Source organism: Lagopus leucura, unplaced genomic scaffold, assembly GCF_019238085.1.
Source record: "Lagopus leucura isolate 7727_CA_CO unplaced genomic scaffold, USGS_WTPT01 Super-Scaffold_100159, whole genome shotgun sequence".
Classification (NCBI taxonomy): domain Eukaryota; kingdom Metazoa; phylum Chordata; class Aves; order Galliformes; family Phasianidae; genus Lagopus; species Lagopus leucura.
The window spans coordinates 13,845,950-13,858,668 of NW_024962335.1; the positions used below are offsets into that span (position 1 = coordinate 13,845,950).

Below are 12,719 nucleotides of genomic sequence, written 5' to 3' on the forward strand. Positions count from 1 at the left end.
GTTCAGTTAATGGCGATTTTGCTTGGGTTTTCTTACAACCGTTATGTAATGGAAGTATCTGCAGTCCCCTGACACACGTTTGGTCTCTTCCCACCCACCCTTATTTATCTTGCTGATGCTGCCTTCCACCAAAGTCTTTTAGCAATTTAGCTTTGTTGTTTCTCGGGAGATGTCTCTTGGTGTTTATCAGTGTTACCTCTTCATTAGCTAGAGTCAATCCCTTCTTCTTTGCTGATTATATAGTGGTACCATTTCTCATAGTGAAGCTGTACTTCAGGCATTCAGCTAACAAAGACGTTGCAAACTTGAGATATTTTGTCTTCATTAGGTATGGAAGTCTCCTATGTAGTGTCAAGGATTATTTTGCTCCTCAGAGTGTCGATTGACAGAAAGATATTTGAATAAGAAAAGAAATATAGCACCTATGACAACGGGATAAAAAAAATTTTGCACACCGTGTAATTTGTTAAGCTGATTTCTTCACTCTCACCGGTGTATTTCCAGTCACCTTGTGGGGTTTGTTACTCTTTCAGTTTTTTCTGAGTTGGAGAGAATACGTTTTATACTCTTAAAAAAAAAAAAAAAAAGAGTTGTTAAAACCTGGTCTTCAAACTAAGTGAAACAGGAGAGAATTTCATTCAAGTCTGTAGCAGCTTTACTATCCTAGGATTTGTAAACTGCTTTCTAAGCTGTAGTAAATTAGATCCCAGCAGTACAGGGCCTGTGTAGATAAATATAGTAAGCCATTATACTTTGATATAGTTGTATTGCCTAGGAAATTATTACTGTTATTGAAAAGGAATTTGCTCAGGGCAAGAGAGTATCCATTACTTCCTGAATAACTCCCTAACGTTGTTAACCTCCCTTTGTGCAAACAAGCCAAAAGGCATCCCTTTCTGCAGGATGGTTTTGTCCTTGGTTTGCATTGCCCATTTTCAGCAGGAAACCCAAGCCAAAGTTTCAGCATATTAATGAACGGTGTGTGGTCTGGGCAGGAGAACTGTGCCCTCTCCTCCTTTTTCCACTGTCGCAATACTCTCATCTTCATATTGTTTCTCAATTTGCTGGACTGTTGCCACGCTGATGGATCACTCATGCAGTACAGCCATTTGGTGTGGTAAGCAGAGTTGAAAAATGGTGCAACATCTCCATTGCTGAGATACCTGAAGCAGTTTCTTTCTTGCTGCGTGGAGCCTTCTGCCTTGAAGAGGTTAACACTTGGATGTCATCAATTCATCCTTTGGTACAGCTACCATTGTAAACTGTGCTAAGGTGGGAGCTGAGATTGGGTTTCTAGTTATGGCTTCCTCTTCAAAATCCACAGCCAAATAAATACCTTACTTAGCACTGACATGTAAGTCTATGGCACAGAGAATCTTGCTACTCTTAGTCAGTTCAAATGGGGGTGACTTGACAGTAAAAATCAGCTTCTGCCAAAGTTTGGTACTGTTTAATACTTCATGCTACTTCAGAAGAGCCAGAAAAAAATAATGAAGGTGTAAGAATTTTTGTTTTCTGGACATTACTGGTGAAGATATTAAGCATTAGGATTAAGGTTTGGTTGGCTTTAGTTGGGCTTTCTAGAATCTGCTTCTCTACAGACCTTAAGCATGCTAGTTTTTCCTCAGAAGGTGTTGGAGCACTGCAAACTTCGGTTCTGTTTCTCCATGGTAAGACTGACATTTCATGGATATTCCCATGTGGATGCCTAAATTCAGGTCTGCTGTATCTTGGGAGCAGTTGCATCATGTCTTCATTTCTGCAGATGAATGTCCAAACAAGCATGACATCGCTGTAAGAACTCCTCGTATGAGAACATTTGCCTACTCCTCAGTGTTTGAGTTCTCTGGCTTCGTTATTTAGTTTTGTTGATGTGGGCGTTTTTCATCTTAATGTAAAAGTATATTTTTGTCTGGGAACATATTTTGAGCAAAACGCTCTTTCTAGTTACTGAGCTCATTGAGTTTCTCTTGTAGAATTGGCAGTGTCTTTCAGAATGGTGTTCCTGAACTACTTGTGAAGAGAGGAAAATCCCAAACAAAATGTAACAAGCTTTTCTTGTTACCCGTTTCCTTTCTATTTGCTACATACTTGCCTGTGAATTGAGACCTTCTGAAGCTCATTTAACGACTTAAATTTAATTACCGTGTGAAGTCAGTAGCAGGACAGTCCCTGAGAATTGTTGGTTTTGTTTGCAGGTCAAGGTGTTGGACTGCTTCAGGCTTTCTGCTTTATTTTGTGGAAGATAAACTAGCCCTTGATCATTTGCTTTTAAATTAGTAATCTCTTTTCAGAAGCCTCTTTCTGCATAGCCAAACCGTACCTGCTGGAGAGGCAATAGGGAATCCAGTTTTCCAGTAATGAAGTGAGTTACTCTGTAACAAAATGGCTTTTTCTCTCGTAATATGCCAATGTTGAGCTTATTTGCTTGGCTAAACATCTAAAATCTAAAACGGACTGTGGTGTTCTGAGTGATTTATTGCGTGCACTTTGTATTTTTCTTTCACAAACAGGATAATGCAGAAAGAGGCTTGCTGGAGTCCTTTTGGACTTTCAGAGGAAATCTACCTGGCGGTTCAGCAGTTCTGATAATCAGAGGTAATGCCAGGATGCTGAGTGGTGGGAATCTTCACAAATGAGTGGTAGTCCATCATGAAGGTTGTCTCCAGCAGCACCCAAAGGAGCAAACCAGCCTCAAAAAACATCCTCTTATCTCCATAGGAACTGCAAGTGTGCCTAGAGCCGCCTTCAGTGCGTCTCCCCAGGTAGTTCCCAGCCTCATCTCTAATCTTGTTTAAAAAAACAAATAAAAAAAACCAAGACACGAGGCATGCTCAAACCCTGCAGATAGCAGGAGTCCTATTCTCGTGTTCTCTTGCTGGGACATTTCTGCCAGAGTCAGATAAGCTGTGGAACGCAGCCACTTAGAGAAATGTGCCTTTGAGCAGTGCGGAGCTTCCCATCTGCGGTCAGGCCTTTGTGGGCAGTCGGTGAAGTGTTTACCATGGTGGGATGATGGGCATCCTCAGTCTGAATCCAGTGTCTGCATAAAATGAGAGAGCAGCTACTTTGAAATGAAATTTGCCTCTTCAACCTGTCCCAGCTTCTCCTCCCACTTTTTAGTGGAGGAGAGCTGCCCAATGAAGAGTAACACGTGTGTTCAGAAGCAGTTATTAATCATAAAAGAACTTTGTCTTCCCTTAGCATTCAGGCTATTTTTAAAAACTATTTTTCAGTTTTGTTTTATAGGAGAGGTTGCCAGGAAGCCGTGTTAAATATCAGGAGTGGATGTTTTCATGGTCAGTATTTTTCATTCATGTATCTGAATGCTCTCCCAAATGTGTTGAGGAACTCAGCTGAATCTGTGCTCCCCTACCTGTGGTCTTCAGTCATTTTCTTTCTCCCGTTATAAGACCCCACAGTGGTTTCTTTGCTTTGGTCAGTGCCGGGATGTTGTTTGAAATCTCATTAGTGGAAGAAGTGGATGCCTCTAGGAAAATTCAGGTGCTGCAAAAATTGGTATTGGTAGCTTCTTCAATAGCACTGCTTCCCTGATGCAGCATTCTGGATTTGGTGGAGATACAGTTTTTTGGCCAAGCTCAGCTAACAGCAGCAAGGCTTTCATGATACAGATTCTAATCAGTGCTTGCATTTGAGGGTCTCACTGCACTGTGGTTGTGCTTTTGGCCTTACAGCAGGAGCAGTGTAGTTACGGCTTGTTGGTGCAGTGAATACAGATGGAGCAATTAGTGACTGCAGGCCTTCCTAAGTGTCTACACCTAAATGTGTTCACAGCTGTATTTGAGTTAAAACTCACTTGTTATCTAGTTATATCCCTCCTGTTTGTAAGCTCTAGCTAGATAAGAGGACAACAGTGCTGTTTGTTGGGAAGCTGTTGGAACATCTTCCTTAGTTACTGCTGGAATGGAAGGCATTTTGTTATCACAGGACCACAACAGCTGACTTTTTTTCCAAATATAGAACAGAAATACGTATTGAATGCTTTAGTTCTTTCTTCAGTATTGCCTGTGTTTCTACCTTTTCCCCATCATAGCACATCAAGCTGATTGCTGTGGTTGCTGTTCTTGAGAGCTGCTGAAAAACTCGTTACTGTCCTTCAGCTTTGGCTGTAGGTTTCTCCTCCTGTCTTTACGACTCCCTTGTCTTTTTTTTTCTTTTTTTCTGCCCTTTCCAATTTGTTTCCTTCTCTCAACTTTGATTTTTTTCCCACTTGCTGGAATATGAAACAGCGTTCCAGTGTGGCAGTGTGACGGGCAAGCCCAATAAGTGATCTGTTTATCCAGGAAAAGCAGGCCAACGTACCTCTGGTCCCACTCAGATGCCAAGTATATAAGGAAATGCACTGGCTTAGTTTCCTTTCTGCTTCCACATACCAAAATGTGATTGTCACAATCTTTTTTTACCTAAGCTACCACTAATTTCTATTTTTACGATTGATTGCTCTTTTCTGTCAAGATGAAATCTAATATGAAATTGCTCATTTTCAATGTAACACTCCTTGAACTAAGAAATTGTTTTCTATAATTTAGAAATTTCAAGGGTGTTCTTTGGCATTAGCTCCACGACGCCTCCTGTGTGTGTCATTCCCTTTGAAACTCCTGGTGATCATATGGGTTTTTCCTCCATTATGAAGAGGTGCTTAGCTAGCCACTCATCCTGCTTACTATCTAATGTGATTTCAGTAGTGTGTAGCAGACACACTAGCTCATACCCTGTCTTGAGCTTTATCTGCTAAAATGTTAATCCACAAGCATTTGAAATCATACGCCTCTGAGACACCATCAGCTAGAAACAGATAATGTCGGTTTGAAACGGTGCCATACCTGCTCCTCATTTGCCCACTGAGATCTTTCCTAAATAGGTTAGAACATCTTCAAATTATTTTTTTTAATCACTTGGCTTGCTGGAAACGTTTGTAGCAGTGATATTCTGGGATTGAATTGTGTGCACATAACTGAGCAGCCACAATTCTTCCTATGTATGTAGAGCTTTTGATACAGATACGCGAGTGCAGAATGGCAGAATATCCCAAGCTGGAAGGGACCCAAAGGAATGATTGAGTCCAACTCATAGGTAGACTTTTTTTTTCCTGTTTTACCATTGCCTCTTTATTTTGCCAAATAAAAGTGGTTACTTGCACCCTTTTCTCTCGGTTCCTGTTTTGTCACCTGCTGACATCTTCCTTACCTCTCTTGCAAGTATTAATATCTTCCGCAGGCTGTTTTTTCCCCTTTCACTTTGATTTACACTACAGCTTCCCCTTGGAGAAGATGTGCCCAAGTTTCACTAGGCTAAGGCTCTCTGAACATTTTTTCTCTTAGCTCAGTCTATATTAATTTTAAAATGTGTTTCTTTTTCTTTCTAATCCTTTCTGAGACAGGAAGGATCCCTAATAGATCGCATGCATTTCTACCAACAGCAGCCTTCTGAATTCTGTGGCACCTACGTCCTGGAAAATGCTGTCATTAGGACTGAGACAAAGAATTTGCTGAGGATCCTAGCTATCTATTTCAAAGCCCTGTCTTAGTGATGTCTTGCTTTGTGGGGTTTTTTTTTCTTTCTTTTTTTTTTTTCCAGAATCAGACTCGTTAACATCTTGCTGTCATCTTGTTTATAACCTGAAGCTAGCATGGCCTCACTGCCACCAGTACTGTCTGTAGCTGTGGAGAGCCTTGGGAGCCTTCACGTTCTTGGGCATTTCACTGACCATCTGGGCAGTGCTCAGCTGAATCAGAGCAGCAGTGCTGCTGGAGACATTCCACAGCGTCATTTCCTTCCTGGTCAGGTACCCTATCATTGCTTGAGAATACTGAGCATCAGGAAACCTGCTCTTGCAGTTCATCATGAAGTGCTCCATGTCTGGGGTGTGTCATCATCCAAAGTCTGCTGCTTTGGTAGTCTTCTCCTTTTGCTTCCATGGTGAGGTGGTGGCTTCACTTTGCCGGCAGCAGATAGGTTCCAAGGCAACATTTGGATGACTTGAGGAGGGCTGATCAGCCTTGCTTCACTTTGGAGGTTTAGTGTAGCCTCTCCAGCTGTGGAGCAGCTGGGATGATTTGTAATCAGTCCCTGAAGATAGGCTCATAGAATCATTAAGGTTGGAAAAGACCTCACAGATCACCTGGTCTAGCTGCCAGCCCATCCCCACCATGCCCACTGACCACGTCCCTCAGTGCCACATCCACACGGCCCTGGAACACCTCCAGCGATGGTGACTGCACCACCTCTCTGGGCAGCCTGTGCCACTGCAGCACCACTTTCTGGGAAGAAATTTTTCCTAATATGCAACTCGAATGGATTAAATGAAACTAAACACTCAGAGAAGGATTTTCTTTCTTCTTGCTCTCCCTTGGAAAAGTGGCCTAAAGAATGAGAGAGCCTGAAAAAGAAGGAGGAGGAAGTTTGTGTGTGTCTTGGTGTTAGGGAGCTTGTTGCCCACATTTCAGCTTAGTTTTAAGCACAAATCTTTTTCAAGCATTCTGTGAAAATGCATATGAAATAAGATGAATTTGGGTTTGCTTTCCTAGTCCATGAGTCTTCTAACTTTCTTCTCTGCATTCAAGGAATCTTAGCTTCCATTAAAATGATGGTAAGGTCATTTTTGAATCGGGATTCTGGATCAGAAGAAAATCTTGAAAAGCTCATGAGGTGTCTGAGATGCAGAAGTGCCTGCCTGAGTTTGCAGGCAGGATGAGCTGGGAGCTGCCACTGGTCTGACCTTGCAGCTGAAACATGAGCTGAAGCGTCTTGCTGTGATATTTAGGAACGTGGCTTTTCACCTCCGGACCTGACCTGCTGTGCTAAGAGGTGAGAGCTGAGGCAGAGGCCTGTCTGGCATTGTCCATGTTTGAGTCCAGGCCTCGGCTGGGAGCAGAACCCGCTTGTTCCCCACGTCACCAGGGCTGGAGCAGGGCATCCATGCTGCTGGTCTGCTCTGTTGCCTTCAGGTAGTCTGTAAGCAAAAGGAGCGGAGGGGATATGTGAAAGAGCACCCTTTCTCTCTCTTTGCCGGAGATAAAAATATTTCTTCAACACCCATTTCCAAGGAGACCGCTGCCTCAATGAAAACACTTTTTTTTTTTTTTTTTTTTTTTTTTTTTTTTTCTTATTTGAGAAGAGGCCAATTTTAACTTAGCGTTTGGAGCCTGGAGAGGAAAGATGATTCTTCGTTTTGAAGACGGAGGGGGGGGGGAGTTGGAAAGGGGTCGCAGAACCCGTTTCCCGAGTCTGGCAGAGCCCTGTGACAGATAAAGGAGATGAGAAGTGACATTCGTCCCCTGTTGCTGGGCACGGGCTTGGCCGAAGGCTTACTTGGCCGGGCCTGTCAGGTCTTGGTGGCCTGGGGCAGGAGTGGGTGACCCAGAGAAGGGAGAAGGATGGGAGCGTGGTGCGGCGAGAGGCTGCTGCTTGGGCTGGGCTGTGCATGACACCCGATACGCTCCGGGGAGCTGGAGCCAGCTGCCGCTTTCCCTCCGGCACTGCCGAGCCTGTGAAATCCATGCATGCTGAGCCACCTGCAGAAGCACATTAACCCCTTTATCTGAGAGCTACCTCTCTCCGAGCTCACTCCGATAGCGTTCGCCTCGCTCGGGGTGACTGGTGGTGTGTTTTCTCAGCGTCAGGATTCCCCTCAGTGCCAACCGGTGGCGGTGATTAAGCGCGGCTGCAGAATCAAGACCAAATTGTGGGTGTTGGCTGGTGGGGCAGGTGAAGGCACGCAGTGCTGTGCGTAGCACCGGGCTGGGGGGACAGGTCCGGGAGAAGCAATGAGCAACAGGGGGACTTGTCCCCAGCCTCAGAGGATGGCTTTCTGCCTCCTTTATGCACAGAGAGCCCTCTTTTATAAGGCGCTCGCTCTGGTGCTGGGAGCTGGGCTGCATTTATTTCTAACCCCACCCATCCCTGCCTCTTGCAAGAATCTTGCGAGGCCGAGATCGTGTTTTCAGAAGTAGAATGACAGAGAGAAATTCCCTGGAGGCAAATGCAGAGTGTGTGCTGTGCACGCCAGTGCAGACACACGGGCTGGGAACTCCCAGGGAGAGATTAAGTGCGAGAGCGCTGCGCGGAGCAGCCAGAGCTGGAGGAGGGGGGAGGAGGAGGCGAGACGCTTTCTAAGCCTCAAACTGAGCCATTCGGATTTGTTTTATTTTTTATTTAAAAGAAAAAAAAAATCTCAGTCTCGTCAGCTTTTTCCTGAAGTGCCTCCTGCGTTCCCGGATCATCTCACTGCTGGGTTCGAGCGACCCAGGCTAACATGATGTACCTCTGGGTGAGTAGAGAGCTGTGTGTGCGGGCTTGCACACTTTGCACATATAAGGAATGGAAAGCTGAAGGGCTCCTCACTAACATGAGCGGCCCTCTCCGTTGAGCTTTGCTCTGCAGCCTCTACACACAGTGGGCTTTAGTTTCCCCTTTAAAAAAGAAAAACATAGAGCATGTACTGCTAACTGGGTATCGAGCAGGCTTTTCCTGCAGTTCTGAGTTCCAGTGGAGAGAAGAGCTTTGGACAGGTGCCTCACCTACAGAATTAGCCGTATAATGCTGCTCGCTGTCTCCCATCTGTAATCTGTGTGTCCTTCTTCCCTGCGCACCCATACGCCTCTGCTTTATGGGCTTTTGGTGCTGCTGACAGACAGCCCAGGTAGCGGAGGAGCCCTGCTGAAGAGGATCTGTGGTTGTGGGGAAACAGTGTGATCCGGAGGCCTGGGGGCGGAGGGAGAAGCTGCTGGGACAAAAGTTGGACGCGAGGTTGTTTTTCCAGAAGTGGCACAGTTGCTCAAGTTTCTGGTGGAATATGGAAAATAATGTCAGGAAAAACATGTGTAAAATGTTATATAGATCCAGCAAGCAAAGTAGACGCGTACAGAAAAGCATATGTATTTTCAGCCTTTGAGCAGGGACTGGAATTTCCTCTGAAACAGCCAGCTGCTGGGCTGCTCCGTTTGTCTCAGACGCACAGCTTTGTCTGCTCGGGGCACCCTTGAGATCAGCAGTTTGCCCTTGGGCTCCTCACCTAGATACGAGAGGTTAAAAGTAATCAATGCCTCAGTTTTTGCCTTTTTTTTTTTCTTTTAATCTGTCCGTAACTCTGAAACTGGGGGCTGTGATAGTTGCTGCCTGTAGAGCCCGACTCCCTATCCCTGCCAGGAACAAACACAGATTTATTTCAACAACAAAACAAGCCTTGGAGCGCAGGCAAAAGGATTTTCCTTCCCTCCTGTGCACGCACACACACACTCTATCTTTGTTGCAGAGTAACTTGACTCTGCGCCGGCTATGCACAGTTGCTTGTTCCTGTACAGCCGGCCCTGCTGGCAGGCACGTCGCCTCTTTGCCTTTCCCCCCACAACCTCGCAGGCAGACCCTGGCTTGGCACGCCGGTTTTTATCGAGGGAGGCTGAGCAGGCCCTGTGGCTGGGCTAAGATTTGTGCTTCACTAGTGCGTGGGTTAAGCCAAGAAGTAATTCAGCCACGCTGCTGCTGATGTGAGATAAGTGGTAAACCAAGGGGATGTTCCTTACCGGGCTGAGAAGCAGAGGATGCCGGCCTGGTGTCCTTCCTCCTGCTGTTGGTGGCGGGTGTGTGATTGCCCTGCTGGGAAGCAGAAGTGTCAGCCAGCACGGGGACTGGCCTCGAGGCAAAAGATGAAGTGCTGCAGCCCTGTTCCTAAGGCAGGGTTGAGTTCTGGGGCACTTTTCAATGAGTAGTAGCCCTCTGTGGGCTTCCCCCTGACTTAGGGCAGCGCTGGTGCCTTGCTTGCATTGCAGTTCAACTTCCAGGCAGTGGGTAAAAGAAGCGTTAAATATTAGAATAGCTGAACGGGTTGTAAGGGCATCATCTGGGAACCGTGCCATGTTAATTATAAAAAATGAGTAGATTTGTGCTATCAGGGTATGATCTTTCTCTTCCTAACACAGGTTATCCTGTTACTTTCGTGGAATCTTCCCCTTGCTCCTTTCAGGAACCTTTTCCTCCATGCCCTTTCGTCTTTCTGCTTTGAGCTATTTGGGCTACGTAACCTTCCGTGGGAACAACTAAGAGCTCTGAGCTGCATATCTGGCGTGGTGAGGGCTTTGCTGTGCTTCCAGTGAGCTGCTTTCTTACTTCCATGCTTGCAAGTTCCCCTTCGCATTCCCCACACCGCTGTGGTGCTGCTCTGAGCCTCTTGTCCTTGGGATGTCAGGACTTCAGAAGATGCACGGAGATTTGTACTGAGTCATTCTTTAATTCAATGCATGAAGCTACATTAATGCAAAGTTAAATTTGAGGTTTTAAATATGCAAGGCCTGAAATCCAGAATTAAGGTTCCCACAGCAACCGTAATGTTCCTTCCCCCCTTAGGGGTGCAAGTTACAGAATTATCTTCCTCAAAGAGCCTCTGCAATACCGAATGCCGTCACATTTGACAAGTAACACAATTAGAGGAGAGCACACCTTTCTAAGTAGCTGTAGCGTGGCGTGGATGCTGGACCCATAAGTACAGCCTATCTGCAACATCACAGTCCTTTGATTATAGTGCTTATCCTTTAAAAGGAACCAGCTCTGCATCCGGTGCTCAGGCTGACATTCCTGCTCGCTGAACTGTATTCCCTGGAGTGAAACTTGTTGCAGAATGCTCTAAATGAGGGCCTTGGAGGCTTCAGGAGATTGTGGGCTGTGGGGAGCTGGAGAGTGGGAAACTTAAATATCTGTCGTGGTGACCTAATGCTTGGCATTGTGCGGGAAGTGAAGGCGGCAGACTAGCTGTGCCATTAAATATCAAGAGAGACTATTTATCTTAACACTTTTATTGTGTGGGATGCAGTTGTATGAAGCCTTTCTGAGGCAGAGACAGTTTGATAGTCTCTTTCTGATGTCGCAGACTGTTCAAGTGTGCGCATTCAATCATCAGTGTTGAAATTCAAGGTGGGCACTTCTCTCTGTATGTAGGAGCTCTGGTTTTGCAGGCAGCGTTTTGTTCATAGGAAGGCACTTAAATCCACCCCGTCCCTACTCTCCCTCACTACCTTTGCCTGAGCTCCTGAGCTGCTCAGAAAGGCTTGTGGTCATTGATTCTGTAGATGGGCCATGGGATAATTGCTGATAGGAAGGGGAGAGGGTCCTGGCTTGGCGAGACTAAGCCAACACCCTGCAGAGACAGCCAGGAGCAGGGTGGTTTGGGTGTGGGAAAAGCTTTCAACTTTTCAGGATAAGAAAGCCCTATTTTTTTTTTCATTTATGAACAGATGAATCTCCGTGTGCTGTGAGTCATAAGATACAATCTAGAGTCATTTCATTCCAAGTGTTTTCTAAAGAGCATGATGTGTTCTGAGAGTTGCATGTATGAATGTTGCCTTGTCAGAGGTCTGTTGTTACAAGAAAGGTTAAAAGGAAGGGGCAGCAGCCCTAGCAAGCAATTTATCAACCATCCTTCGCCCATGTTCAAAGGCAGCTGAAACTATCAAAGCCAGAAGAGACCAAGGTAGGGGAGGTACATGCTGTTGCTAGGCTTCTGATAGGAAAGTGCTGGATTCATTGCTCTGATCTTCGATTATAGCGGCTATAGATAATTTCCTTGTTTCTTAAAGCCATGTGCAGAGGACATGCTGAGTGTTTGTGAGAGGGCTGGCTGCCTATTGCAGCTCGAAATGATTTCTTTCTCTGGAGGCCTATGAAAGTGAATATTGTACCTAGACCTACTAATTATCTACCATAGAAGCAAGAATAGGTCTAGTAAGCTTGCCAAGCTCATTTTGAATTATTTCTGTTGGTTTTCTTCTTGACCTGCCTTTTACTTGCCTTTTTGTCACTTAAAAGCCTCTCTTTGCATTCACTGGAATAAATTTTCCCCCTAGGCTCCAAGCTCATCAGCTTTACCACCAAGGGACTGGAAACCCAACTCCGCTGCCAAACTTGGGCCTTAGCAACGTGCTTTTCCTCACGCCACATCTTTTTTATTGTTGTTGTTTTTTTTCCTGAGAGGATTGGTCATTACAGCGTGGCTTTCAAAGCACACTTTGGCTAGCAGCAGAGTAAGTGGCTATCCAGGAAGATGCCCTGCCTGCTCTGTTCTGTTGCCAGGCCTGGGGAGGGAAGTCTGGCTGTGCCTGTGGGCCTTTGGCTGGAACTTGTTTGGTAGGTATGGCAAATAAAGGCAGCAGCCATAAACTGAGGCTGTGGAAGGTTGGAGAGCATGCAGCTGCTGTGAAGGTAGGCACGCAGCGTGGTCAGCACAGGGAGAGGTGAGGGGGTGGGAGCTGCTGGGAGGCTGCAGGGAGGTTTCCCTGAATGCCAGTGTGCTACACTCTTTGGAGGTCAGATCTGGGTGGATTTCTGTGAAAGTGGCGAAAGGCACTTCTTGCTAATATAAACAGCAGTTTTAGATTCATGCTTTGGAGCAGGAAAGCCCTGGGAAATCGTAAAATGGAACTCGTGCAGAGATCCCTGAGCTAGCAGCCAGTAAGCTGATTCCCCAGCCTGCAAGTCCTTGTGGTGCCATACTGTGGCATGCATATGCAGCAGCTTGAATCCAGAGGTAATACAGTTCTGTTTGTCCAGCACTGCAACTGAGATAATGAGTTCTGCAGCTCGATAAGGTTTATTAGCTTTGGTGCAGCACCTTGTGACCACACCTGTACTGCTTCCATACCCGAGCTGCTCTGTGCACAGCTTCTTTTGGGACATCCTCACTACCTTCCCCAGGGAGCAGCGTGACAAAG

The 12,719-nt window shown here is 45.8% G+C and overlaps 1 protein-coding gene and 1 long non-coding RNA gene across 13 annotated transcripts in view; one reads left to right on the plus strand and one right to left on the minus strand.

Annotated features, from left to right (window-relative positions):
- The window catches only part of RBFOX2 (RNA binding fox-1 homolog 2), a 157,918-nt gene that overhangs the window by 46,383 nt on the left and 98,816 nt on the right, over positions 1–12,719 (plus strand). The window contains exon 1 of one of the 11 annotated variants that reach the window (XM_042889492.1): positions 8,030–8,290. The exons of the other annotated variants lie outside the window; for them this stretch is intronic. Coding sequence (XP_042745426.1) covers positions 8,276–8,290 — 15 coding nt within the window. The 5' untranslated portion in view covers positions 8,030–8,275. Of the gene's footprint in view, positions 1–8,029; positions 8,291–12,719 lie in introns of those variants that run through there. 11 annotated transcript variants of the gene reach the window in all.
- LOC122189949 lies at positions 8,200–9,852 on the minus strand. 2 transcript variants are annotated; one of them, XR_006182039.1, is made up of 4 exons: positions 9,543–9,852; positions 8,886–9,034; positions 8,541–8,805; positions 8,200–8,432 (listed from the first exon to the last, which is right to left on the minus strand). It is a non-coding gene; the product is annotated as an uncharacterized LOC122189949 (long non-coding RNA). The 2 variants fall into 2 exon arrangements; XR_006182038.1 differs by lacking the exon at positions 8,886–9,034.